The sequence below is a fragment of the Pterocles gutturalis genome, unplaced genomic scaffold (genome assembly GCF_000699245.1).
Source record: "Pterocles gutturalis isolate BGI_N339 unplaced genomic scaffold, ASM69924v1 scaffold3276, whole genome shotgun sequence".
Classification (NCBI taxonomy): domain Eukaryota; kingdom Metazoa; phylum Chordata; class Aves; order Pterocliformes; family Pteroclidae; genus Pterocles; species Pterocles gutturalis.
In genome coordinates this window covers 116619-142482 of record NW_010105276.1, presented here as the reverse complement: position 1 = coordinate 142482, position 25864 = coordinate 116619, and the positions used below count along the sequence as shown (strand labels likewise).

Sequence of the window (25864 nt, the reverse complement as noted above, 5' to 3'; positions counted from 1 at the left end):
ATGCCCATATTTTGCTGGCATCAAATAATGCTCTAACTGAAAGAAAATATAATTATTTAAATATCAACTTTTTATCTGCTTGCCTGGGACAATGGAGAAGAAATGTACACTGAGGAGAGCTTCATAATATGCTTATTATTTGTGACAGTTCATTTTGGTACTGCTCAGAAATAGCCTCGGAGAAAATGTTCAAAGTCTTCAGTCTGACTCCCAAGTTAGAGAGTCAGAAGAGTGGTTTCTGAAGCCAGAAGTCAAGTGGGACCACAGGTGCCTTACTGAGCCCAGTGAGCTTGATGGAGACTACCTGGACACCAGTAATGAGAGAGAAATGACAACGGGGTCTCACACGATCCTATTTTGATTCTGTGTGAGAGACATAGCAGGGAGATGCCTGTTTTGTGGCCAGGGATGCTGTGATGCTGCTCACAATTGCTCTCACAACTACTTCACCTTGATGGCAGCAATAAGACAATTTGTTCAGTGGATTATCACATCAATCAGAGCAACTTTGATATAATTTTAAGATCAATTTGGCTTAATAGAGACATTAATTATCCCAGCTCAAGCAAGCTGATGGAAAGAAAAATTTCTCAATTGGAAATACCCAAAATACACTTGAGTACCTGGATGGCTCAAAAACTTTTACCCTCATACTCAAAGAAATCCACCATTGAGGGTTTAAAATTATTTCTTAACCTCTATTAGAAGTTATTAACTTTGAGCATAAAAACTAGTAAGAAGGGGAAAATGTTTTTCACTTCAGCCAATAACAGAAGGGCAATCCTCATTTAAAAGCGTGCCTTTAAATTCATGAGTCAATCTCTAACTATATGAGGTATCGATAGTTACAGAGACAGACATGACTTTCTTTTTATAACCAACAATCCTCAACAAAGCAAGACTCTCACAAGAAAGTATTCTGCTGGGAAAGGATTTGTCAGAAAAAAACTTTGAGTCTCATCAGACTAAGGTAAAATGTATCCCAAAGGATGACACATCCTTAACTCTTCAAGAAAACAACAAAACAGAAACAGAAATGCCTTGGCCGACAGTCTCACTGGCTGAATCCTTTTATTATGCACAAGAGTAAAGTAAAATTTTAAATAATTCTGTCTCACAAGAGTTTGTACATTTAAATATACACACGAACATACAGGAAGGGATTTTCCACAACAGAAATGGCAGCAGCTGCCTCCAAGAGCCAGTCTCCACCTATTATTGTGGTAAACAGAAGAATCATGAATAAAAGACCAGGTGATGCTGACTGGAGACTTAAATGCAGAAGGCATCACTGTAAACTAGGCTTTACTATCTCAATTTCAACATGTTAAAAATGGTTTAAGACAATAAAAATGACTGTGCATTTTCTTGTGCATTTTAATCACAAAGTAAAGTCAGAACTGGTACCAATCAAAAAAAAAAAAGAAAGATGGAAAGTCTCTCGTTAAACAGTTTCTTAATGTGCTTGGTTGAACTGTACAACAAATTACTATATACTTATTTATAAACTGTTCTTTTTTGCTTTTTTTTACATGATTTAAATATAAATTAATGGAAGCTGATTGCCATACATTTAGAATACCAGTTGGTCCCTGATTTCAGCATTAATTTAGTCACATGCTTAATTTTAAGCATTTGACTAGACCTGTAATTAATTGAATTGGAGCCAATTATGACCCAGTTATGAGTCCTCTGTAATTATTGCTTGACATACTGCTGAATTTCCATTGAAGGCAAAAGAAAATATTTCTGATCTGTAAGAATACTTGAAGACTATTAAAACTGTCACATATGACTTGTTTTTTTAACTTTTATAAGATATATACTGATAGGCTTTTCCACAGCATCCATCAGTGCTGTATATCTGCTCTCTGCACAACACTGAGGTGTGGGCAGGGCAACTGCAGAAGGCAACCTGAGCATCAGCAGGTAATAAAGAGGAAAATGAAGGAAAGGCATAAAAAGCCTCATCTGTTGAACTCGACCAAGAACTTGTTCTTTCCCCAAGGCCACTTTCCCACATGACTATGTTCTATATGTTGGTTTTCCCTATACATTTTTACAAATACATGTGTCTATTACATCCTCAAGAGCAACACTTTAAGGTTTCAGTTGCAGGTATACCTTCACGACTTCATTTACAATATTTAGCATGTAGGGAATTGAAGAAAGAACCAACTAGTGATGGATTGATGGGCATTTTTTTAATGGTTCAAGTTAAACATTTCTGAGAATCTATATTTATTTGAAATAAAACTCTTGGTTGAGTGTCTGAGGAAATTTGTATGATGTCTTGTGTTTTATAAATGGCATAGAAATGAGTCAGACTGTTAAGGCTTGCTGTTGTACTAGTATTTGAAAATACCCAGCAGATGGTTTACTAGAATTTTCTGCAACAAATAAAAGATATAAGCTACCCTCACAAAACAAAATAGCACACAAAAGATTCATACATCAATAGCGCTGATATATTGTTTTTCTTCTTCCAACTCAGTGGCATTGATCGTGATGTCTAATACCATCCCATGAGACATGCTGGATCACAGTACAGTAAAAATAGAGAAGGGTGAAATAAGAGGCAGCAATTTCTGCAAAAATGTTATGAATTACTAATATAATTTTAGGATTAAATTAATAATCCCCCCCAAAAAACTTTTGATGTCTACTTATTTCTGTTTTGTTCTCTTCACACACTGAATGGAAACCTTTCTTTCCAGTGAGTTAGACTTCCCGGTTTTCATTCACCAGCACAATGCCTCTGTACCCAATTTTCAGTTCCTGCAGGTGGCAGTTCAAGTCCCAACTCAAAAACCTAATCAAACACTTATTTCAAGTATTGTCTGCCGATATGAACCTATGTTTAAACATCAAACTTCTGACTCAATCATCTGCTGCTAAAGCTGATCCCAACCCACAGCTAGCACTGAGCACGCTGGCAGCCCATCCTTTGATGGGCATCTACATGCTCCAGTGCAGGCACGCGCTTGCAGGCTTTACTGTATACAGAAGTGTTTGCCCAAAATTACAGTGGCAGTCGAATGAACACATGCAATCAAAGCTCAAGAATCCTGACTTCTGCTTGTGCTTTGTAACCACCAGACGTTCTCCACTCCAATACACACAGGATACGATCTCTCCATGAAGTCAATGGGAGTTTGGTCATCAGCTTTCATGAGATCAGGAATTGACCCATAATGTTTCATAAAACAACAAAAAGGAATGTATTTATGGTTTTATTATTACCCCAGTATGGAAATAAGGAGAAAGAAAACACAGTTCATGGTCTAGTCTATACGCACATGTGTTACTTGTATTAATATCAATGGGACTTAAAAGTACATATGGAGAGGATAAGATATATCCCTATGTGTTCAGCCATATGCTTAAGGAAGCTCCCCAAATGCTTGTAAATACAATCGAGATTTCTAACATACTATGTATTTATTTGAACAATGTTAAATCTCTAAGCCCTACTTTCCAGTCCATTAAAGCCTCAAATAATTGTTTATTTCCAGTTTAAAGTTACTCTCTTTTTTAGCCATTAGAAAACTGTCTGTAACCACATTTCCACAATATTCAGGGAATTAGAGAATTGATAATAACTCTCCCATTATCTGAAGGGGTACCTCTCCAGGAAAAGAAATACACAAGATGAACTATATTTTAGTGAGGAATTCTTTCCAGAAGATTTTGGGACAGGCCCAAAACGTGTAGCTGAAAGGTCTGGAATGCTACTTACCCAACAAACATGTATTTGTGCTGTAGACCTCAGACAACTACATTCCTTCTGGAGGCCAAAGGCCTTGAAAGGCAGTCATTCTTCTGAATAAACTTGTTCTCATTTCCTTTTTGTTTTTAAATGTTTGAACACAGCACAAGGGTCTGACCCACTAGGCACAAGAAGGTTATTCTGGATTTCCCTTATGGAAGAAGACATCAGAATTCATCCTGTGATTTACAATCTGGCACAAGTTGTCTTGGAATGAGATAGCCAAAATATTTATTGAATATCCAATGCCTGATAGCAAATTATGCTCATTATGTTCACACAACTGATCATTTTACTTGGCTTATATCTTATTTCCTTTCAGTTGAGACTTAGTAACTGACTTTATCAACACTCGACTATAGTTTTATCCATTAAAAAAAATGATTGGGATGGTTTACTGGATTAACTGATTCAGATAATGTTGTAGCCAAAAATGTAAAACAACAGTCATGGAGGCATAGTCATGACATTCATGATGTCCTTACCACATTACATGCAAATGCAATGGAGAACCAAAAGACAACTTCATTTATGACAGATTGCCAAAAATCACCTTCTTTGCTTATGTGATGTAACCCATTTGATGCCAAGGCAATATCACTGTTTACTTTTTTTTTAATACCATCCAGAACATAAGTTTTTATTGTGGTATTATGATTTTGTTTACTTGCTGTTTCTTTTTGACCGTAAACAAGATTTGAGATCTCAGCTTTTATTTTACCTTTTAAATCTTATGATAAAAATTCCAAATCAGACTTCTTCCTACTGAAATACTTCTTAATTTGTAATATAAAAAAACCAATGCAAACAGTCTTCATCTTTTTAAACTACATCAATGAATGGCGAAGCCAAATCCGGTTTCCCAGCAAGGAATTATTAAAAGACAGAAATAGTTCAGTGACCACAGGAAATCTTTAAGCACCAAAATGGGGACAAAAGTCTCCTGGGGAAAAGATAATATTTCCTACATAGTCATTCAGGTCTCCTTGCAATACAATACGGGGGTATTGTTTGTTTGTCTGCTTAAGTAGATGCATGGAATAAAATTAGAAACAAAGCCTGACTATGAAAACACTTCAAACACTAGATGAAGGCACACATGTTGCAATACCTGCCATTGAAACTGTTGTGGTGCTTCTTTCTAATGTAACCAGCTTGACCTTTGATCATTAATACATACATCATTCTTGCCTCATTATAATAAAGGCCACAACCTCCAGCAGGATCTTTGACTTCAGGTCATATTGCATCATGCTTCAGTCTTAATATTGGTCATAAAATTTGTCAAAACAATAGGAGAAATACTCTAAAATAGATCCATTTTATAGTCAGCCCCCTCTCCCAAGGAATTCAGTCAAGGAATGTTAACCCAAAGATTTATTTTTCTGTTCAGGTCATGCCTGGGGTAGACTGCCATGTTACTAAATTCCCTAGTCTGAAACCAAGAGCAAGACAAAGTTAAGAGGCCTCGGTAAGCAAAAGCATCTTGAGATATCCATCCATGGACCATGACCTGAAGTTACAGCAATGAGCATTATCCCAACCATGAAGACAATTCTGAAAAAGGCACACGGCCCACAGCTTACCTCAACGTAGTCCTTGGCATGGCCCCAGTCTCTCTTAGCATCCAGATTGCCCAGGCTGAAACAATCCAACTGTCCGAGGTGAATCTTTGCTACTGATCGGCTAATTTTTCGAGTAACAAAGTTAGCCCCTGGAACAGAAATCAAAGGTAGCATCAGCATAGTCACAGTGGCACCTAACAGGCCACAAGAAACACCTCAGCACATGGTACTTTCAATCTTCATTCACTCCCTTCACACCATCTAGACCTATGCCATCTTTTATCCTTTGAGTAGGCTGAGAAGCTTCCAGTGCAAGTGTCACATTAGCTGCACTTTCACAGCAAATATCTTTCTTTGTGGGGCTTCTTAAGCATTCCTAATTTGCTGCTTCAGTGTTCAGTCTAGGCATAAAGCCAAAGAAAATCATTTGGAATGTCAGTTCTTAAACACAAAATGCAAAAGGTTACATAAAGAAGACAGACATCTTAGACCACCCTCAAGTTTTTTGTTGCCATTTCCTTTTTATTTTTAAATTTTTTTTAAGGAATGCATATATCTAAATAAATTAGTTTATTAATTTTAAAGAAAAGAATTGAGACTATCCAAAGACCACATATTCTCCAAAGGACTGTAATGTTTAAGTGTGTTCTGCTTTTCTAGTTATTTGGGATTCTTTGTCCCTCAGGTTCAGTAAGATCATGAAATTGTGATTTCAACTTTATCAGTTGAAGGCTGTACATTACCATATTTCCATATTTTGTTCACTGTACTGCTTTAGAAAATTTGTGTACCCATTTCTGCTCCCTGCAGAGTTGCTTTAAATAATATTTGTTACTAGCTATTTTCATATTTTGATTTTTAGATTATGACGTCTGTGTTTCTAAACTGTGGTCTCCTCAAAAGCAGAAGGATTTGGATTTAGACCATAAGTTCAGGCTAGAGAAGCCCAATGGCATTTGCACACTAATGGGCCACAAAAATTAAAATTTCATGCCTTTTTAATAGCTAAAATAAAAAAGATTGAGTGGTGACAGATGATACCTCATACAAATGGAAAGCAGGAAAGTCAGTGAAAATGAGTGCACTTGTAAATTTCAAAACAGCTTGTACATGCAATGCATATATGTAGTTTTTCCATTATAGAACTCCGTCCTTGAGATACACATGTCAATATTTTCTGTTTCCTGTCAAACAAAGGATATGCTGCTGCAAAGTTTTTAAATAATGTGAAGTGTCTTTTTCAGACTACTAATTTTTCCTGTAAAGTCAAGAGCACTACAGTATCTTTCTGTGCCATCTGACTCTGCCAACAGTTTTAAAAAAAAAACAACAAACAAAAAAAACCGCGCACCTACAAGAACCATGTGGAATTAAGCAATTAAACAATTCAGACCTTAACAGAGGATTAAGATAGAATTCTAATTTTCTGTCAACTGCTGAACTAACTGGAATGCCGGTTATTAGCCATTTAGAATATATAATCAGTGTGTGCTTGTTTTTCAAAGGATGAAAATAATATAATTTTCATATTCCCTGAAAAAATGTTCATACATAAAGGAAGCTTGCAAAATAGGGTGATTTGCAAAATTTCAGAAGTAAAATATACTGAGGAATCTTTTCTATAGCAATGTTTCTCAAAAATTGGACAAATAAATCAACTGCAGGATGGAAGCCCAAGCCCTTCTTCCAGGCTGCACCCTGCGTACTCAACAGGAGAAATACGGTTATCCCAAAGATAATCAATGCAAACCACAGGGCTGATGCTGTGACTCTCCTATTGCAATTTCTGCAAGCAAAGTACTGCGGTTCCCTTGCTGCTGGCTGGACGGGCTTGTAGTGGGAGCGGACCTCTGGCTTAACAGAAACCAGTGACAGGGTCTCTTTGGCTTAGTCTGAGTGGCACTTCTCCAAATATCATTTCCATTTTTTATGTTGTCAAAGTGCTTTGAGATCTTTGCACAGATTATTACTAATGAATTAAAAATAGATTCAAACTATTACACAAAATTATTAGGATTAGCTCTGAAACTTCCTAACCCTCTGCACTGATATAATTTCAGTTAGCGTTATTACTCAGTAAATAACAGATGAAGGACAAGCTTTTGTTCTAGGATAAAGAATATGGCTTTATGTTCCAGACTGCAACTGAGTAATAAGCAAAACTGGCCACTTTCAACACTACATTCCCATTTGCAGTAAAGGCAGTGAGAGTTCTAGTCATCATCTACATTAAGGCAAGTTTTACTGTCAGTTTACATGACTAATGAACGTCAGCTTCCATTTTGGAGCCACCACTTCCTCAGCTTTAAAAAAAGTGCATATTAGGTTGTGTGTGTCAGAGAGAGAGAGAACTTTTATACTAACAACTTAACTTGAAATATACAAAAGATACTGCACAAGAAAAAGCAGATTCGCCTAGCACAACACAGCAAATACTGGTCACTACTGTCTTGCAAAGTCACTGATAACTGCAGTAAAACAATCCTCAATGTTCTTCTCCAAGCAAAATCAGAATACCTCAAAAGGCAGAAATGAAGAACTAAAGAGCACCACAGCGAAAAATGAAAACCTTTATTATCCAGAAATATTCCAGTAAGGGTTCAACAAAGTAATACCAACCCTCTCCTTGGAAGTGCTTCAGCACTAAAGCTGCGGAAGAAAACTATGCTACTGTTCATTCTGAGGAATGTGATTAGAATTTTTTGTCATTCAACCAAGGACTGAATGGCACATTTCAGAAGCATTTAAATTATATGGCTTACAGATAATGTATAAATACCAATTCTCTTCAAACATAGTATCTTAAAACATCCCATTACACTATATATTTGATCCCATGCCATTAAAGGCACGTTATAACTAGAATTTAAGCAGATGCCCACTGGAGACATACAAAGTAGTTAAGGCTATGTTAGCATTCCCATTATAAAGCCCCGTCCAAGGGGTTTGCAATCGGGCTATAAAATCTTGCTTTGGCCTGAAACTTGGCAGACGTAATGTCTCTTTCCTCAGGAACGATTCTATTTAAAAGGTCTATGAGGAGTGTTGCAGATATCTTTCTGCAACTGAACACAGAGTACCTTTTGAGACACAGAAATGGTTAGCTTCCTTCTTCCTTGGGAGGTATTGAGAACTTGCTAATGTCGAACCTACAACAAGCATTTTCCTCCACAGAACGGCCAGTTAATGCCAGCAAGGGAACAACAGAGCTGCTGGTGTATTAACCACTTCACCCTTTATGTTGATTTTCATCGGATCAAGATGATGCAGTAGCTAAAATGCCACCAAGCTGTCACAGCTGAATAAGGGCTGCTTTATTTTGCTACTAACATTGCGAATTCATGTGGAAACATGGTGGTGGTAGCAACAGAAATTAGCTTAGATTGGTGGGGAAGGGAGATGTCAGAGTCCCAACATTTGTCTCCTGGCTTTGTCCTGCGTCCTCGGTTTAGAGAGGTTTTGTAAAACACACCTCACTGCTCACACCCAGTGCAAACGAACATGGAAGGTTCAAAACTCTACTAAACGTGTGATGTATTTTGACTTATTTGAACACTTTTCCAAAATGTGTGAGGGTGGCACAGTTCTGGGAGCTCACTATCTTACAGTAACCAAGAGAAGAGTCATTCTTGCTCCCTCAGGAGGGCCAAGCATATTGAGCTAACTGCCTTGCATAGCTATCTATGCAGCAAATGCATCCAAACCATGACTGGCCACAATATGCCCTGGCTTGCATCGCTACTGGTAGCATTGGAGTTGCTGTACTGCAACAGCAGAGATCTGGCCAGATGAGTCAAAGGATGCTTTGGTGTGTCCACACATTTCAGCAGTTATAAACAGTCTTGGTTAAGCAATGCCTGACAAGTTTTTACATTTTAAAAGAGGCCTTAAACATGAGTTTTCATTATATTAACAGCTCTTACAGGAACCCTGGGCATTAGCTTCAATTTGTTTTCAAACCCCAAGTCCTCCCTCTGAGATCATTAGCATTCCAATAGGAACCATAGGGTCTGATTCACAAACCCGATTTATCCTAGATACCATTTTAAGCAAGGATTCCTCATCAAGCAGACCTGATCTATAAAACATATAACTTGTCAGCAAACCACTACAGAACAATACCACAATAAAAAGAAATAGCAGAGATATAATGCAATAGCTGCAGCTCTCCAGCCCAGGCCTGTTGCCTGCTGCGCCGCCTGGCTCAGGGTGGAAAACAGCTCGCGCAGCTCAGCCCTCCAAGGACAGTGCCCACATCTGGCAAAGATACAGTTGTGAAAGCTGGACACATCTTTTATTCACACGTACTTAAAGCTATTGCTTTAGGAAGCACACTCAATGCACCTAGAGTTCCAAAGCTGGATGCCCCAAGGAAAAAAAAATAATCTGGTTCTCTGCATCAGTACCCCATTCCTTTTTTTCAGCAGTGGGGTTTCACCCTTTATGTATCATCAGGACACTGTCTGTTTGAAGTAGGTGTTTTCCACTAGAATCTGTGGTTTATAAGGGGCAGACAAATGGATGAAGCAGCTTTAAGAGCCACTGTTACAGTAACTATTTCTTTTCAAGCTCTTAAGGCTACATACAAAACTCAACAGATGACAAAACTGCGGTCCTAGGAAGATTGCTATCCCTGTATAACACTAGTTGTTTCATGCATAAGAAAATCCATTATTAATCCTAGTAATATAGAATAACAGTCAATCTGATAGCATTTAATAGCAATACTTATCTATCAGCTGAGATGCAGTCCCAGAACAGTCTGTCAAGTTTCTGTAACAGCTTTTTCTTCATTTTGCATAAAATATAATTAAAAGGTTTCTGTCTCTAAAGATGCTGCCACAGGAAAAGGGGTGGTTGGTTTTTTTTCACCAAGTTTCTACACTTCTGGCACAGATTCTAGTGGAAACCTAACATGTTCAAACACATTGTGTACCCAGTGCTTCTACTAACCCAAAGGAACATATTTCTTTTAACATACATATGTTGTAAATGATACATTTAATGAGATCATTAAAATGTTTTGATTGCCTGAAAATCCACATTGCTCATAATTTCCATTCTATGGAGAAGCTTTTCCATTTTTGTAACAAGCTGAAATTAAAAAAACAAAGCAACACAGTTTTTCTAAGAAAAGGAGTTCAGAATCACCTTTAGCTTATACTGATGAAAATCAGTAACAATTATTCTGAAGTCAATGGAGTTATGTCAGTGTAAACCAGATTAAAAAAATCAAGTTACAGATCTTTAAATTACCCTTCCACATATTGGGTTTAAATGGAATTTTCAACTGTATCTTGATGAAAACAACTGATACAGTACCGCATTTTGGTAAAACTAGAAAAGCAGCTACTTAGTGTATGTTAAACACTCATGCATTTTCACTGTGAATCCACTCCCCATTTAAAGTAACAAATTTTTCTTCTCACAACAGCAATTATACAAAGTAGAAACATCACTGTTTGGAAACAAAGGAAAAAATCACTGTTAAAAGTTATTTTTTTTCTTCCAAGCCCTTCATAATATCCCGCAAATTTTACATAGCAAGTACAGCTATGTTTGGATGAACTTGCCAAAAAGTCCACAATCAGATTTTTGCAAAATGAAATATATGAAATAAGGGTGATATGATTCATAAGCAACTCATTGTAAAGTCATGCACTGCATGGGAAACATCTTCCTGACCTGAGCAATAAATAATTTTATTTCCTGAAACATGAGATATAGTGCTTTAATTCTCACATTTTAATCCTGTATAGAACAGCCAGAAATACTTTGCTTCATCATAATATTTCCAATCTTTCTCTGTACTTTAAAATGGTAATAGTACCTTATGATAGTGGGTTTCTCAGATTTTTAATACATTTGCAATTTTTAAAAAACATTTTCAGTTTACATACTCCCAACTATTTTCCAATGGACATGTGAGATCTCTGAACAGGAAAGATAAAGCTACTGATAACAGGCTTCTTTCTCAAGGTTATTCTTCATCAACTCCCTGGGAAACAATCACGTAACAATAAAATCTACAGATGACAGATTGAAAGCAATGGTCCAACAACACAAGGACAAAATTGTCCCTCCTTAAGTGATCCTCATTTGGCATGACTTTAAAATGTGTGATTTCAATAAAATGAAGTGGTACCAATTCCTTTAAATATTGTTAATAAAGACATTAATCAGCATATCAATTTAATTATACACATTTTGAACTTTCCAGTGCTAGAAGTAAAATGTGCTAAGTCTGCTTGGCCCCATTTTCCATTTGCACCACACTTTTTGATGGAATTCCTTGGGTAATGGAAAACATACTACTACCTGTATTTTAAAAATGAGGAGATTGAGGCAGAAAGGTAAAGGTGTGCAGAGGTAGGAAGCACCAGCAGCAGGAGGGCAGCACACTGGAGGGGGCTGATGCTCTTCAACCCAAGAGCACCTCTGCCCTCGACATCCACTTGCACACTGAGAACATTTGGACAGCTGAGGGCAACAGGAGGTCATATGAACTGGACATGGAGGGAATAAAAATTAACGATTTTTTAATAATTTTCATGACCTGGAGGGACAATTAGTAAGCCCCGTAAAAGAAGCACATGGAGGTAGAGTGAAAGATCTACCAACCACCACCAGGGGATGAGAATCAGAGGTGATGCCTGCCACAGTACAGGGAGCCATGCTGCCCCACGAGTCAGCAGAGCCAACCCTCCACCAGGGATCTGTCACCAGGGCTTTAAACTCTTCACAACTGTCGTGCATACAAAACAGATAAAGGTTTCCACCTCCCAAAGAACAATGACAAGATGATTTCTATGACTACATAGCAACAGCTCTCCAAAGCGACGGCAAAAACATGACATTTAACTATCAGACAATCTGCATGTGTAACATGTAACACAAAGCTATTAGATTTCACATTCAAAATGCCCTTATTCGGGATTAATTACATGTCTCAGATCTATCATATGGGCTTGTTAAAAGGAGAGGGTGACATACCAGCAATAACTGCTGGGCAAAAGGTGCTATTTTAGTATATTTCCTCCATATAATTTTTCTTAAATTAAAATATTTCCCCCTCAGGAACTGTACACTGAACAGGAAAAGGTGAGGCATCAAAGATTCTTATAAAGGAAAAACCAAACATTAGTACTGAAAACAATATGTAAAAGTATTATTCCTGTTCCCAAGTTTATGCTGTTAATGGCACTTACATAAACAGAGCAGCGTTTCGCTTACAGAAAACTTAACCTTTTGCTCCAAACTATTCACTTTGATTTCTTAATTGCAGTTCACATACACTACATTTTAAAACAAAGGTAAATGTCTTTAGCCACTCTGATTTGTTAACACTCATTTAAGCCATTTTTTTTTTTAAATGTACGACTGATGTTATTGAATTAAACCTCTCATTTAACCTGTCACAGAATTAGGCAAGCCCTTGCATGTATGAGCTATGGGTAAGCATGAGTGTGTTTGCCCATCAACACATCATATATTGTTTAAGCGTGTGTAAACAACTGGAGTTAAGTACATGCTTTCCTGAACTGGTGCTACAACAGCTAGAAATGTACCCAACCAAAAGGAAAATCCAGCACTTGTACAAAATGGATACATCATGCAGTCTAAGGCAGCTTGCACAAAAAACAGATTTCAACTTATCTTGTTAAATAGCTACCAAAGTTCAGACATCTGTGCCCTTAAATTTAACACCCCTTCCTTTTCTCCCTGTCTTTCCCCTCCTCCATCCTCTCAGCAACCAGTAGCACATCAAAAAAGGTGCTGTTTGATGGTTCAAGCTGAGACATTCAGCCTTTACCCTAGCACTCCCTTGAGATGAAGCAGGCAAGGCTTTTAATCTTACCTGGTGACACATGACTGACTAATACAGTTTCTTGGACCTTCTGACCTCTGAGGGACTAAGTCTGGTTGGTCTCAGTCTCTCCAGGTGGCTGGGACATCAGCTTGTGGTTGGTCACAGTATAATCAAAGTTTTGCACAGGTCTTCCGTGTCTTTCTGTGTACCCGTATTAGTGCTAACTTTTAATGTGCAAATTTCTGAGCATAAAAAGTGTCATTTCACTTCAAGTCAAGGGGAAAAAAAACTTTCATTTACTTCTACTGAAGGCAAAAGAGTGCAATAGGAGATAGCTTTAAAACCAATCACAGTGGCAGACAACTTTGCTGAGTCAGTGCTGATGTATTTTCTTGGAGAGAGAAAAATGGTCTAACTACAGCCAAATAACTTAGTTGAAACTTTGCCTCCCACACAAACTAATAAGCAGTCCTAGACGTGTTTGACACTTACACAGCATAACTAGATGTTCCTAAATCCACATAGCTCCCTTTTGAGCTTTGTTGCTCAACTGTTTTTCTCTTAGGACTCTCTTCTGGATAGCTTTGTGTCATTGCTAGTCCTCAAGGCACCTTTTAGGCCCTCGACTTATCATCTGGTAAGTGTGTTTCTATTTTCACAAATTGCCCTTTGCTACAGCAGTCTTGGAACCACCAAGAGAGGGGTCCTAAAACATACTGAACTGTATTTCCAGAGAGCTGGAAAGAGCCGTGGGCAAAGAACTCATTGAGAAGTAACAAAGTGGGGACTAGTGAGAGCCAGAGGGAAGGAGAAAAAGAAATCTCATTTTCTGCAAATAACAGAGGCACAATCTTTTTTAGTATTTTAACAGGACACACAAAACACAAGGTGCTACATTTCCTTCCATCTTCTGTATTACGAATAATTGGATTCTCAGCTAGGATGTGTCGAGAAGTACATCTCCAACACCAGTGATGATCCCATCAATTCAATGTACAAATCAGCAGCCACAACAGTCTGCAACTACCAGTATGAGGATGAATCGCTCCAGCTACAGATACCCCTTCAGCCTCATAACAGACTAATCAAGCCAACGTATGGCCCTGACAGAAGAGTCAAAAAAAAAAAAAATCTTCGTAGTGTGTGCTGCAGCGTGCAGTCAAGCTGGTGTGTGCCCAGGGGTATGAGATGGGCTCATGGTACTTTTGGCACACTCTGCCTGCCCCAGCTGTCCCAATTTCCTGAGCTCTGTTTCTGCACAGAGACAAGCGGGGCTGCTGAGAACAGAACAGGACAACACTGGAAGTCATTATCTTGGATAAAACCAAAGCAACACCCCTTAAAGGTTGTATTTTAACAACAACCCCCATTGAAACAAGCTTCAAAGTAATTATCAGGGGGGAGGGGAAGGAACCCAACCCTAACGTAAACCCCCAACCCTAACAGCTTAAGAAGAGGATAGGAGGGAAAGGCAGAGACAAGATGACAATACACCAGGAAGACTGCAAGCCAACAAAGACAGCATGTCCCTTCTGCTTCTGAGAGACTTGGACACATTTGGCCTAGCTGTGTTGACCTCCTGTATTCAGAGAGCCAATAAAAACATTATTTCACCTAGTTACTGCTGGTTGCTTAAACTTCCCATAAAAAGTTATGTCCTTATTTCAGAGCAGGCTGTGATCGCTCTCGGGGGACCCTGAAGTTAAGCAAGGGTGCTATGCCTTCCACACCCAAACCCTGAACTGGAAATGCCACCAGGCAGAGCAACAGCTCTCCCACAGGCAGAAAAGATATGTCAGGAGGTTGCACAAAAGCCGTGGCTGAGAGTGAACCACCCGCTCTGGGACAAACCCTGGACATGTTGCTAACTTTCACTTTAAAATGAAAAAGGCACTAAGACAAAGAAACAGACACTGCTATTTACTGAGAAAATCACTTGAACACAGGAAAACAGTAAAATTATAGCAGCTTTTTGAAATGCGCATACATTTCAATGAATATTCCATTTTTTCTAACGTCACCACTGAAACTGAATCCCACTCCTGCATTCTTTCCATGCGGAAATAGCGTTTCTCTACTGCAATTAATAAATTATATAAAAATAAATATGCAGCTATGAACCCAGAGGACTCAGTTTTCTGGCCAAACAAATTGGTGCAGTTTCAGTGAAGTCAGATTACTTAAATCTACAAAGAAGAATCCAAACTTAAACATTCCACCACAAACATGCCACAACAATTTTTCATAAGAAAGGAAAGTGATTAAATGGCAAAAACCAGAGCATCTAAATAAAATGTCCATTTACCACCGTTGAACTTATCATGCTCACTACTGTTTAATATCAGTATTTTTAAGAACACTTCTTCCTTTGTGGTCTCCTGAAATTCATTGTTATCCTGTTTTTGTGACATTTCCCATTTAAGTTAGTTTACACTTCCTCTAGGAACAGAAGAAGTAGTCAGATCACCTGCTGTTCTGAGATGTCTACAGTACTTGAGCACAATGGGGTGAAACCAGGACAGAAAGTTAGCCCAATTCTGCATTTCCTGGCTTTGTGTTTTTAGTGGGACCTTTCACATAATTTTAATATCCCCACAGGTAGCTGTTCGTGCTCTCAGAAAAACACACATGCACATACACATACTCTGTACATGTTCAAGAAGAAACTCCATGACTAAAAGCTAGGATTATGTGTGTCAGTGTTGGTTTTGAATGCACAATGATACAGTTTCATGAAACACCTCTAGATTAATTACATATTGTAATTTTTTTCCTAATAGGATTGCCCCTTGTGCAAGACTACTGTCTTGGGAGAAACGAAGTAGGCAGGCATCCTATAGAGTCTGCAGCTAAGCAAAGATAAAGAACAGCAGAAAAAGAAATTATGGATTCACAGTTCAGTCTGATTAATGCTGCTATGGAAAAAAAATAATAAAAGCCTGTTTTCTTCTGCAAATTCTGAAAAGGTGCTTAGAAAGTCACTTAAATCAAGGTTCTCATTTAGTCACTGCCACATATTCCTCTGTGTGCTTGGCTATGAAGCCATCAGATGCAAATAAATGGGAGTTTTATTCTGAACATGAACCAATCAATGCAAACCTTTTTTTTTTTTTTTTTCATGCCTTAATTTCTCACCCAAAAAATGGGGATAAAATGTACATGTTCTACAGGAATTTGAGAAAGTTAAGTATCTTGATATTTGTAGAGCAACGAGAGAGAAGTACCCTGGAAGAGTCAAAAAGGGATGAAGTCACTCTCAGTGCAAAGCTTGAAGAGTGGTCATGAAAAGGGCACAGAATAAATCTGCTCTCAAAGAACTCCTTTCTTGCTCTCTGTCCCCCAGAGACTGAAAATCTCATCATTCAGGTGAGAACTCTCCATCCTGTGCAAGGAATAAGCAAGAGAGAACCTATGGGGGGAAAAACCAAAAGTGCAAACAAGGACTTTATCAGAACACATAGGCTCAAGTTTAAGTTTGGGGAGGCACCCCTTGTTCAGTCATTACACAATCTTTGAACTAATCAGGTTTGAAATGTTCCTTTTTCCCTCCTTTCATAGTTTTCAGGATGTGTTCATATTTACCTCATTTCTTACACCCATGCTACCATCTTTGGATGGTGAGGAAGACTGTAATTGTGATGGCCACAGAATTCTTAAAATTTCTGCTGCAGTCTAGAACCCAGCTTCAAAATGGGACAAAACAGAATTTTAAATAGTTTCCCAATGCACACTGAAGAGCTCATCTCTCAAAGGGCTGTTTATCGAGGGGCTTGAGGAGCAGGAAGAGAAATCACTGAAATTTAACCCTGAACCCCATGTGAACCCAGGGATTGGGACTGCATATTTTCCACTGTCCTGCCATCTGCTGCTCCACTGCACATGCTAATCTTTGGCAACCCCACTGAGAGCTGCCTGGGCTATGGCTCTGTTCAGACAGGGTGTAGAAAGAAAAGACACTGAGAATGTCATGGCTGGCTGACCAGACTACTGAGATCAGAGAGATTATGCCTCATTTGCTCACCAAGCCCTGCCAAAAGCAACACCATTTAACTGCAGGTACTCAAAACCCAACAGGCGTGTTTAAAGGAATTCTAGGCTTAAAAAGAGGACCATTCATAATGTGCATTTGTGGGGGATACTGTAGCTACCACCTTTTGGCAATTATTCATGAGAGTTTTAAAATAAAGTTTACAGTGCCCAGTGCTTCGGGTACAAGTGATATCTGGTAGAAAGCATCATACCTGATTTACAGGACACACAGGCTTGGAAGGTGACCCAAGGCAGCAATAAACAAAAGGGACCTAATAGCCCAGCAAACGGAGATAAACTGACTAAAAACATAGCTGTTATTTTAAAACAGCTACAGTCTGTTTATCTCACGGCTGTGAAATGCTGCACAGTATGGGAGTGTGAGGGTTTGGCACTTATATGCATAACCTTCATATGTCATCTCATGACAAGGGACCTCCCTTGAGCCAGAGCCAAATCTACATTTGTTCCCCACAGCACCCCCACAGGTTCCAAATGCAGCAGGCAAAGAATCAGCTCTCAAACTCTGATTTCCTCTGACCACACTCCTCTGAATAAGGGCCCCAACCCTTTCCATGTACCCACAGAATTTCCTATTTCAAAATGATGACTGTAAAAGCTAAGGAGTATTTCAGAAGTGTCTTAGAGCTTCTAACGGATATTTTCTAAGGATAAGTACCTGCAAGAAAAGTACTGTAGGATACAGAGAATCATATCATGCTGACACCAACCGCCTGTTATTAACATATCACCCTCATCCTCCCTGCTTCTGCCAGAAGTACTAGCAATGATGATGTGATTGCATACGAGTCTACAACAACATCCTGCCCTATTTCTTCACTCAAATAGTGATCTTGGAAATGACAGTGCCTTCTCTCGTATCTGCTTGGGAAAACAAAGGCACTTCAGTGAGATAAGCTTCTCCAGGGGCTGCAGAACTGTGGTTGGCAGATGTCAGTGTTGACAAACGTTCTTCTAATTGCAAAGGGACACTACCAAATAGTCCTCTGACGTGAAATAGACAGCCGCTGTCACCCTTTCTTCTTCCCTGCTGCTCTACTGCCTCCACTCTGTCTGCCTCACAGGGAGATCGGAAAAGAGACAGAAAAAGCCACATAAGAGAGGAGGAACAGGCATCTTTTCCCCAGCTCCAGCTGTGTTGGAGCCAACAAGCTCTGTTGTTTTGATGATTCCAGGACTCCCGCTTGCATCTCATTTCATCCCTGCTTGACAGAAGTGCACAGCAGAGGTGGGAAGGGCCTGCAGACTTACAGAGGGAGCTTCTGAAATACTTAAGCTGTTCCTTCCTAGAAATGGCCCTTCTCTCCGAGAGCTGGAGTCAAATAACTTCGACCCCAACCTCTCATTAGTAGGTTCTGCACCCAGGTAACCCTCATGGCTCACATGTGAGATTTGCTAGGGTTGAGCTTTTTGAACAAAAGGCAAGGCAGGAGCAACATACTAAAATAAGTAAGGCAAAGGGATCAAACATGCTTTCCACATTATTTTATTATGATATGAATACATAGCCTGAAAAGAGTAGGTTTGAAGTTTTCTACTGCCCATTGACATTCTCAGTTTAAACTGCTTCTCTGCTGCTAAGCTCCACTGAATCAGAGTTCCCTGCTCCCGCTCTTCTTGACTCATAATCTCAGTGACGGCCACAAAGCCGGGCAGAGCCACTTCATAAAATGTACTAAATGAAGCAACTTTTAATAATAACAAGGACTGGCAGGTAGCCATGTTAGAGGAGGAAAGACCTACTAGGAATGTCCTGCAGCACAAAAGTCTCTGTTGTTCTCATTACTGCAGAGGAAGAAAATCTCTTTAAATGCTTTTGATTCAAATGATCATTTGACAAAAACGACGGACAAGACAAATGGCTGTAAAACAAGGCAATTGGATTTCCTACTGCTACAGTATCTTACTTGGCTCCCATGACACAATTTCTCTGTTATTCTGCCTTGCCGTGGTAAAGTAAACTTACAGGCTACCCAGAAAACAGATGAGTGTAATCAGTCCTTTATAAATTATATCCCTTCACTCAAGGAAAGCAAATAACTTTGCCTGCTCTATAATAACTGTTTCTAATACATCATTTATTCCTTAAATTGTTTATAAAACACTTCAAGAGAGGTCAAGATGAGAGGGCAACAATAATTGGAGATTAAGGAGACTCTCTAAGTATTTTGCGCCTGTGAGTAAACACTTTGGCAATTGTTATGATACAAGATAGATCTACTAAGAAAAAAATCAGCTTATTTATGATTTTTTTGAACATACATGCTATTTCATCTGAGAGAGAGTTCTCATCTTTTCCATAGCTATTTCAATTCAAATTTAAGCAGCTGCAGAGTTGACTGATGTCACATGATATGCTAATAACAATAGATTTAACCTGGTCTCCTATGGAAGAAACCTAAAGGAACAATGAGTTGAGCATAACTGATCTTCTTGTGAAGTTTTCTCAGAGTCTCCTGAAGAAGCAAGAACTTTTCTCCTCAGAGACAGACATGTCAAAGCCTACAGAGTCAGGAATGGGCAGAACTGAACCCGAAGGACATGTGAATTCACACGCAGGACTGATGTCTTTGGGTGGGGTTTCAAAAAGAGGTTTCAAACAAAAGGGTCCATCGTGTCCTTTTGCAGTCCCTGTGGCATGGTTCTGCCCACTCTGTTTTTTTGCTCTTCCTATGTCTACACACAGTGCTAGCAGTGGTCATGGCACTGTTGTGGAAAAGGGAACTGTATAAACTCTCCAATATCAACTGTTGAGCTGCTGAGTGTCACAACTCTGCAGATGCCTAATAAAGCTAAACTGTGACACATCAATTAACACCAATCAATATCATCCATACTTTGGAAGCACATAAGGATAAAATTACATTAAATCTTTAAATCCTCAACCTACCGGTTTCTTTTAAAGTAGTTAAAATGTAGCATACCAGAAAAAAATGCTTCTTACTCATGTTTCTGCATAGCCCAAAAGATGTTGCTCAAGAAACCACTCATGTCCCCTAACATCTCACTTGCCAACTAAAAAGAAAACTCAAAACAAGTTGCTGAAAAGGAAGAAAAAAATCAAATTCTGAGTAATTATACAGAAATAATAAACTTAAACATGACAAAAATATTTGCTGAGGGATTTAAAAGTAGCCAGCACTATAGGCATATCAGCTTACTAAAACGAAGTTAAATTCTTGAGTTATTCTCAAGAGTTTCAATGGAATTCAGTAAACAGTATTTTATTCATAACAAAGTACTCTCTTTAGCCATTTTATACTGTAAGGTTATAAAAATGCAGGTTCAGGATGCAGATTTTATATCATCCCTCTTCTCTTTTTTTTTTTTTTTTTTTAATACCCATGTTTCCTTGATCTTCTCAAATGCACAATGTCATGTGGATCTAGACACAAACACAACCTCTCTCCAAACTACTTCTGCCTAATACCAAATCAATACGGATTATTCCCACAATTTATTTTAATCCCAGTAAAATATTCCTCCTTGAACCCACATATTCCTTGGCACTACATGTTAGACTGTACAGCGCATACGTCAGCCAGGGGTATGCTACAAGCAAGTAAAGCAGCTTACCCAAGCAGAGTGAAGTGCACAATGTAACTAAGCAGCACCAAATTATGAAAAAGCTGCTTGGTTTCCCCCTCCCCATCCCCCTGAGTCAAACTGAACTGAAAATTGTTTTAACTGTGTTTTTTTTTAAAATCTAAAATGAGAACTGAACCATAACTGTTACCTGAACCAAAGTCTTTGTTGAACCTAATCCTGAACTGAATCAAGAAGAAAATACCTGATTATTGTATCAGAAAAATTGCTTAACAGAGAATTTCACAGAAGGAGTTCCCTTAACATTTCCCAGAACTTTACATTTCAAAATCTTGTATTTTTCAGCTTGATCTGATTCAGAAATAACAAGGAAGATAAATAATCATTGATCTGACCAAACTGAACTGACCTGAGTCAAAGAAAAATCAGATCTGAACCAAACCATTTACTGGTTCTTCATGCCCATGTTCTTGTACTACAGGAAACAAAATTTTTATTTCATTTTAAATAAATTATATTAAGCTTAGCAGTTTTTGCCACAAACATTATTATAGAGTAAAAGGGAAATGACGCTAAGCAAACATTTCCAGGCAGCTGCTGCCTGCATCATTACATAGTTGATTAGTTCTGTGTTTAGAAGTAGGGAATTATCAAGTCCTCTTAAAACTTAACATTATGCTTCTGTCTTGAAAGCCTTCTGTAAAGTGCTCACCTTTTCAACACATAAGCCTCCCAGTGCTCTGAAAAATCTGAAAACTCTTGTCACTAAACAGCAGGTCTGAAAATCTGACCAAGGCAACTGAGCTATTATTGACCAACAGAACCAGAGTTAGCGTCAGAGCACATAAGCATCAAGATGACTATGTAAGTATTTGTAGGATCATGGCTACAATGCTCCATGTAATAAAAGGCAGAAACATTCACAAAGAACTTACTGCACCACTGGCTGCATAAACATTTCCTTACAGATCGTCTAGAGAAAAATAAGAGGCATTTCCCTTAATTTATTGAGGATCAATGTTCTAATTTCTCCCCTCTTAGTACTCTAAGTACTCTAACAGGAAAAGCATATTTTAAAAAGTGTTAAATCTTTCAGAAAATTTTTATTCAATACCAAGCCTTTTTGTATTAGATATTAAACTACCTGATTTTAACCAGTAGAAACAACATTTGAATGAAACATTTGAAAGTTTGAATGAACCCTCATGTACATTATCAATTTGGACAATTTTGATTTATTCTGCTTTTACAGTAACTTTTACTGAACATACTTATTCTTTTATCAGACTTTCATGTACAGGCAGCCATTTTCAAGCGTCATCCACATACTTGCACATATGCATAATTTTGGAAAAAATGAATGAACATTCCCTGATGAATCTGTGGGTTTCTTCAAGGGTGTTGATGCCTGGTTATCACTGTCTATAAATGTGACGGTAAACCAGATGATATCACCATACCACCAAACCCACAAGGAACCTGCAGAACCAAAGTGACAGGAGACACTTAACTTACTTGCAAGTAGACCAAAGTTGTGCAATAACTGCAGCACACCAATGAACTCAAATCCAGAATTACTTCATCCCACGATTTCAAAACAAAGAGCTTATTTTTCCTTTAAGTGCAATTCATGACTCTTTTCTTAAGAAAAGCATAATTATGAGACACAAGTAAGAATCTAATAATGACCTGTTACTTATCAGTTAGTTTTCTGACACTATTTTGGCAACAGGTCCTGGATTCACCAGCATGACAAAAACTGTTGCCAGTGTTCTTTAGTAACACCACCGGTTTCAGAACTAGGGAGCAAAGGTAGCATCTGTCTACAGTTGTTACACGAAATCAAACTTTCAGGTTCCCAGGCTGAGTTACTGCTATACCGATCTTGCTCTGTTTTTCTTAAATATTGCATGGTCTGTGGGGACCATTAAATATGCTAAAAACAAAAGAATTGTGTATGTGCTACACTTTTCTTTTTGTGCAAAACTCAAACAGGTTTAAAGAAAAATGTGTATTATCTGTACTACATGCTGAGTTTACTAGTTAACAGACTCATTCACAGCAGCATCCTCACCTGAAGATGCAAACAAAACACAAGCTAGCTGGCGTCCATTGCATATGATTTAAAGAAAAGGACTTGAGACTATGAGAGCATTAAAACTGTGTTAGAAAACAGAGTAACTGAAACCTGAGGACCACTGCAAATAGAAACCATGACCTAGAACTCAGCAAGGACTGTGATGCTGGACCACGTTGAGCTGAAGGCAGAGACACAGCACTAAATGAAGGACCACCAGCATTTCTATGAGGACACACCAAACATAAAGGAGACCCATGGAGCCACCTTCTAGTCCAGATGCATGACAAGCATATGTAATTTTCACCAGAAGTAAGATGATTCAAATCACTACCTGGAAGTTGCAGAGCACCTGGACAGGTTATGGCCCAGGACACACAGTGCCACACCATTCTGCTACTCAGAAAAGGCGCATACCCTGCCCAGTTTGAGACCTTACAGAGGGTAGAGGTTTGTCCATGATACCCGAGTGACTACCCCAATAGAGCATGACAACAAACCACACTACTAGCATCAGTCTATCCCATTCCCCTATTAAAGAAGGGACGGAACACTTCTGCCGTCTCCTACTATCTCTACAACATACCTAGAGGATATAAAAAAATCAACTCAAGGATTTGAGAAAAGGAAGTCACATTTCTGCTGAAAAATACAAGTTAAAATTAGCAATTACTGGCCTGATTTTCAGTGAGAAATGCATGCACTATTTATGCAAGCGAACAGCAGGGGGAAAAGGACTATTTGCAAACTCAAAGGCCTGGTATGTTCACAGGATAGGCTTTGCTCAAGACTCAGTGGCACTTCAGCATAAATGCTTAAAATTAAGCATATCACTGGCACCATCCCTAACCAGCAAAGCACTTAAGAACAGGGATAATTTTCAATTAACTCAATTTTAAAGAATTATATAAAATTTGGGAAGTTTAAGGACTGTTCCTGATCTTTGAAGGTGAACAATGTCTCCATTTGTCTTGAAGAAGTGCAATAGTAGTAACAAAAGATCTTGTCAGTTTTTCCACAGTCTGCAGCAAATAGAAGCTCAGTGTAAGTGAGAGCACACACCATACCAGGCAACTCAAGTGTCCCTAATAGATGCACACATGCCTACCAGTGACTCAGAATATGGACATGAGGTGGGGCTGAGAAGAGAAAGGTGTCAGCAAGAAAGCACAAAAGAAGATTTATAACTTAAAAGCAACTGTTTCAAACATTTTTAAAAAGAAATGCAAAATGAAATGTTTCTGTGTGTTACTGACATTTTCTCATGTCATCTGGATTTGTTTTAAATCCAAAATGAGTTCTGAATTTTCCAGATTCACACTGCCTAGACCTGGGATTACTATAGGATTTTATTTTAAAGTTTCTGGCAAATATTCTCAATCCACCTATTGATGCAATGAATAAACACCTTAAATCTCTCTTAATGTAAGGGCTTTGATATAAATGAGAAAGAAAAAGGATGTAAACCAGAGGTCTGAGTTGCTTTGCTGGACAATTCTTTTTACTACTTGTAAATCTATTCACATTTAATGTCATGAAATCAAGCTCTTGCCACCAAAAAAAAAAAAAAAAAAAATCCATCAGTATTCCTAGAGCATTTCTGTAGCAGTGGTTCTCAAACTCACATGTCCTAGGGCAAAAATTAAAAGAAAGTAGAGAAAACATGATACTGTATTCTCTCTGTTGGCTTGGTTTTAATTTGTTTTCCCATACCAAAAAGCAACCCTGAGGGGTTCCATGGGAAACCTCCTAAGGGCGACCCACAACCCTTTGTTTTAACAGCTATTATTCTATATGGGTGAGATACAATACGGATCAAAACATGCAACTGATACTGCAACATCTAAATAGCATGTGGCATCAGGTTTAATGACAATAAATACTTGTCAACTGTTTGAGAATACTCATGCTTTTGTCCATAGCTTTCCTTTGCCAATTGGTGCCTAACAATTAAGTAGAACATATAATTAAATTTTAAGCGTGTATAAAACACAAATCCTTGAAAAGGAAATATTTTAGCATGGTTGGCAAGGTGTGCACACATCAACAGTGTGGGAAGCACATATAACTGACAGTACATACTGCTAAAAGTCCTTGTAGCAGAGGTTAAAATCCGCTCAAAAAATACTTGCAGTTAGATTAACAAGATTGCCACAAATCAGAAGTCTGTCTTGCTGTTGAGATTTTAATCTATTTCAAAGTGACACAGATTATGTTTATAAACATAAAGCTTTCATGCACCCCACAAAAGTACATAATGCATGTAATGGTCTGACATCAAATTACCTATACACGCAATGTTTGTGTGGTTTTGCTTTGTATTTTTAAACACACCTTTCTGGGAACTTTCAGTAAAGACTTAGTGCAATTAAGGCAGAAAAAAAAAATTTCCTAAGTTCAAACCAAACTCAGACCAAAAGCACTAACCTTCTTTCTAACCCCAGATAAAGTGGCTTACCTTCCTATGACACTGCTATAAAATCCCACTGTATGATGAATGTTATCAGAGGTGACATCTCATTACACTGCATTTGTCATTTATTTGTTTTCAATAAAACCTGAAGACCTTCTTGAGGAATAATCACTTGACATTTCCTTCTGGGGTGTTTTTTGAACCACTAGTGGTGGAACTGTTCTATTGTGAACTGGAGTCTCTCCTGTTCAGTTTCCCATTTCTTAAATGACTGAGTGGGTTAATTTCAAATAGCTTTCTCAGAACAACATGTACTTTCAATAGATCTACTTTTAAAACAATTTTTCAAATTATGCAAGACAAAGTAAGTAGAGTTCTAATGAGAGGGAATTGTCAAACCTTTGGGAGTGCTATTTTAAGGAAAACGGGATGCACACTGCTAGGAAAATGTTTCAGGTAGTAAGATGGGCCCTGGTAAGTGTGGCAGTCACTGGATACGTACAAGCTGTGTGTATGAACTTGCTTTCAAATTTCTGCACCTGGTAGATGATGCCCAGAATGTGAAGGTTGCAGAATAAGGCCTACAGTCTCAGGTACTTAGTAACAGCTCTGCAGTGATACCCAGCACTCTGAA

The 25864-nt window shown here is 38.4% G+C and overlaps 1 protein-coding gene across 1 annotated transcript in view; it reads right to left on the bottom strand.

Moving 5' to 3' along the window:
* Positions 1-4792: 4792 nt before the first annotated feature.
* The window catches only part of GMDS (GDP-mannose 4,6-dehydratase), a 122940-nt gene continuing 101868 nt past the window's right edge, over positions 4793-25864 (bottom strand). The window contains exons 7-8 of the mRNA XM_010087317.1: positions 5356-5483; positions 4793-4828 (exon numbers count right to left, since the gene is read on the bottom strand). Coding sequence (XP_010085619.1) covers positions 4793-4828; positions 5356-5483 — 164 coding nt within the window. The remainder of the gene's footprint in view (positions 4829-5355; positions 5484-25864) is intronic.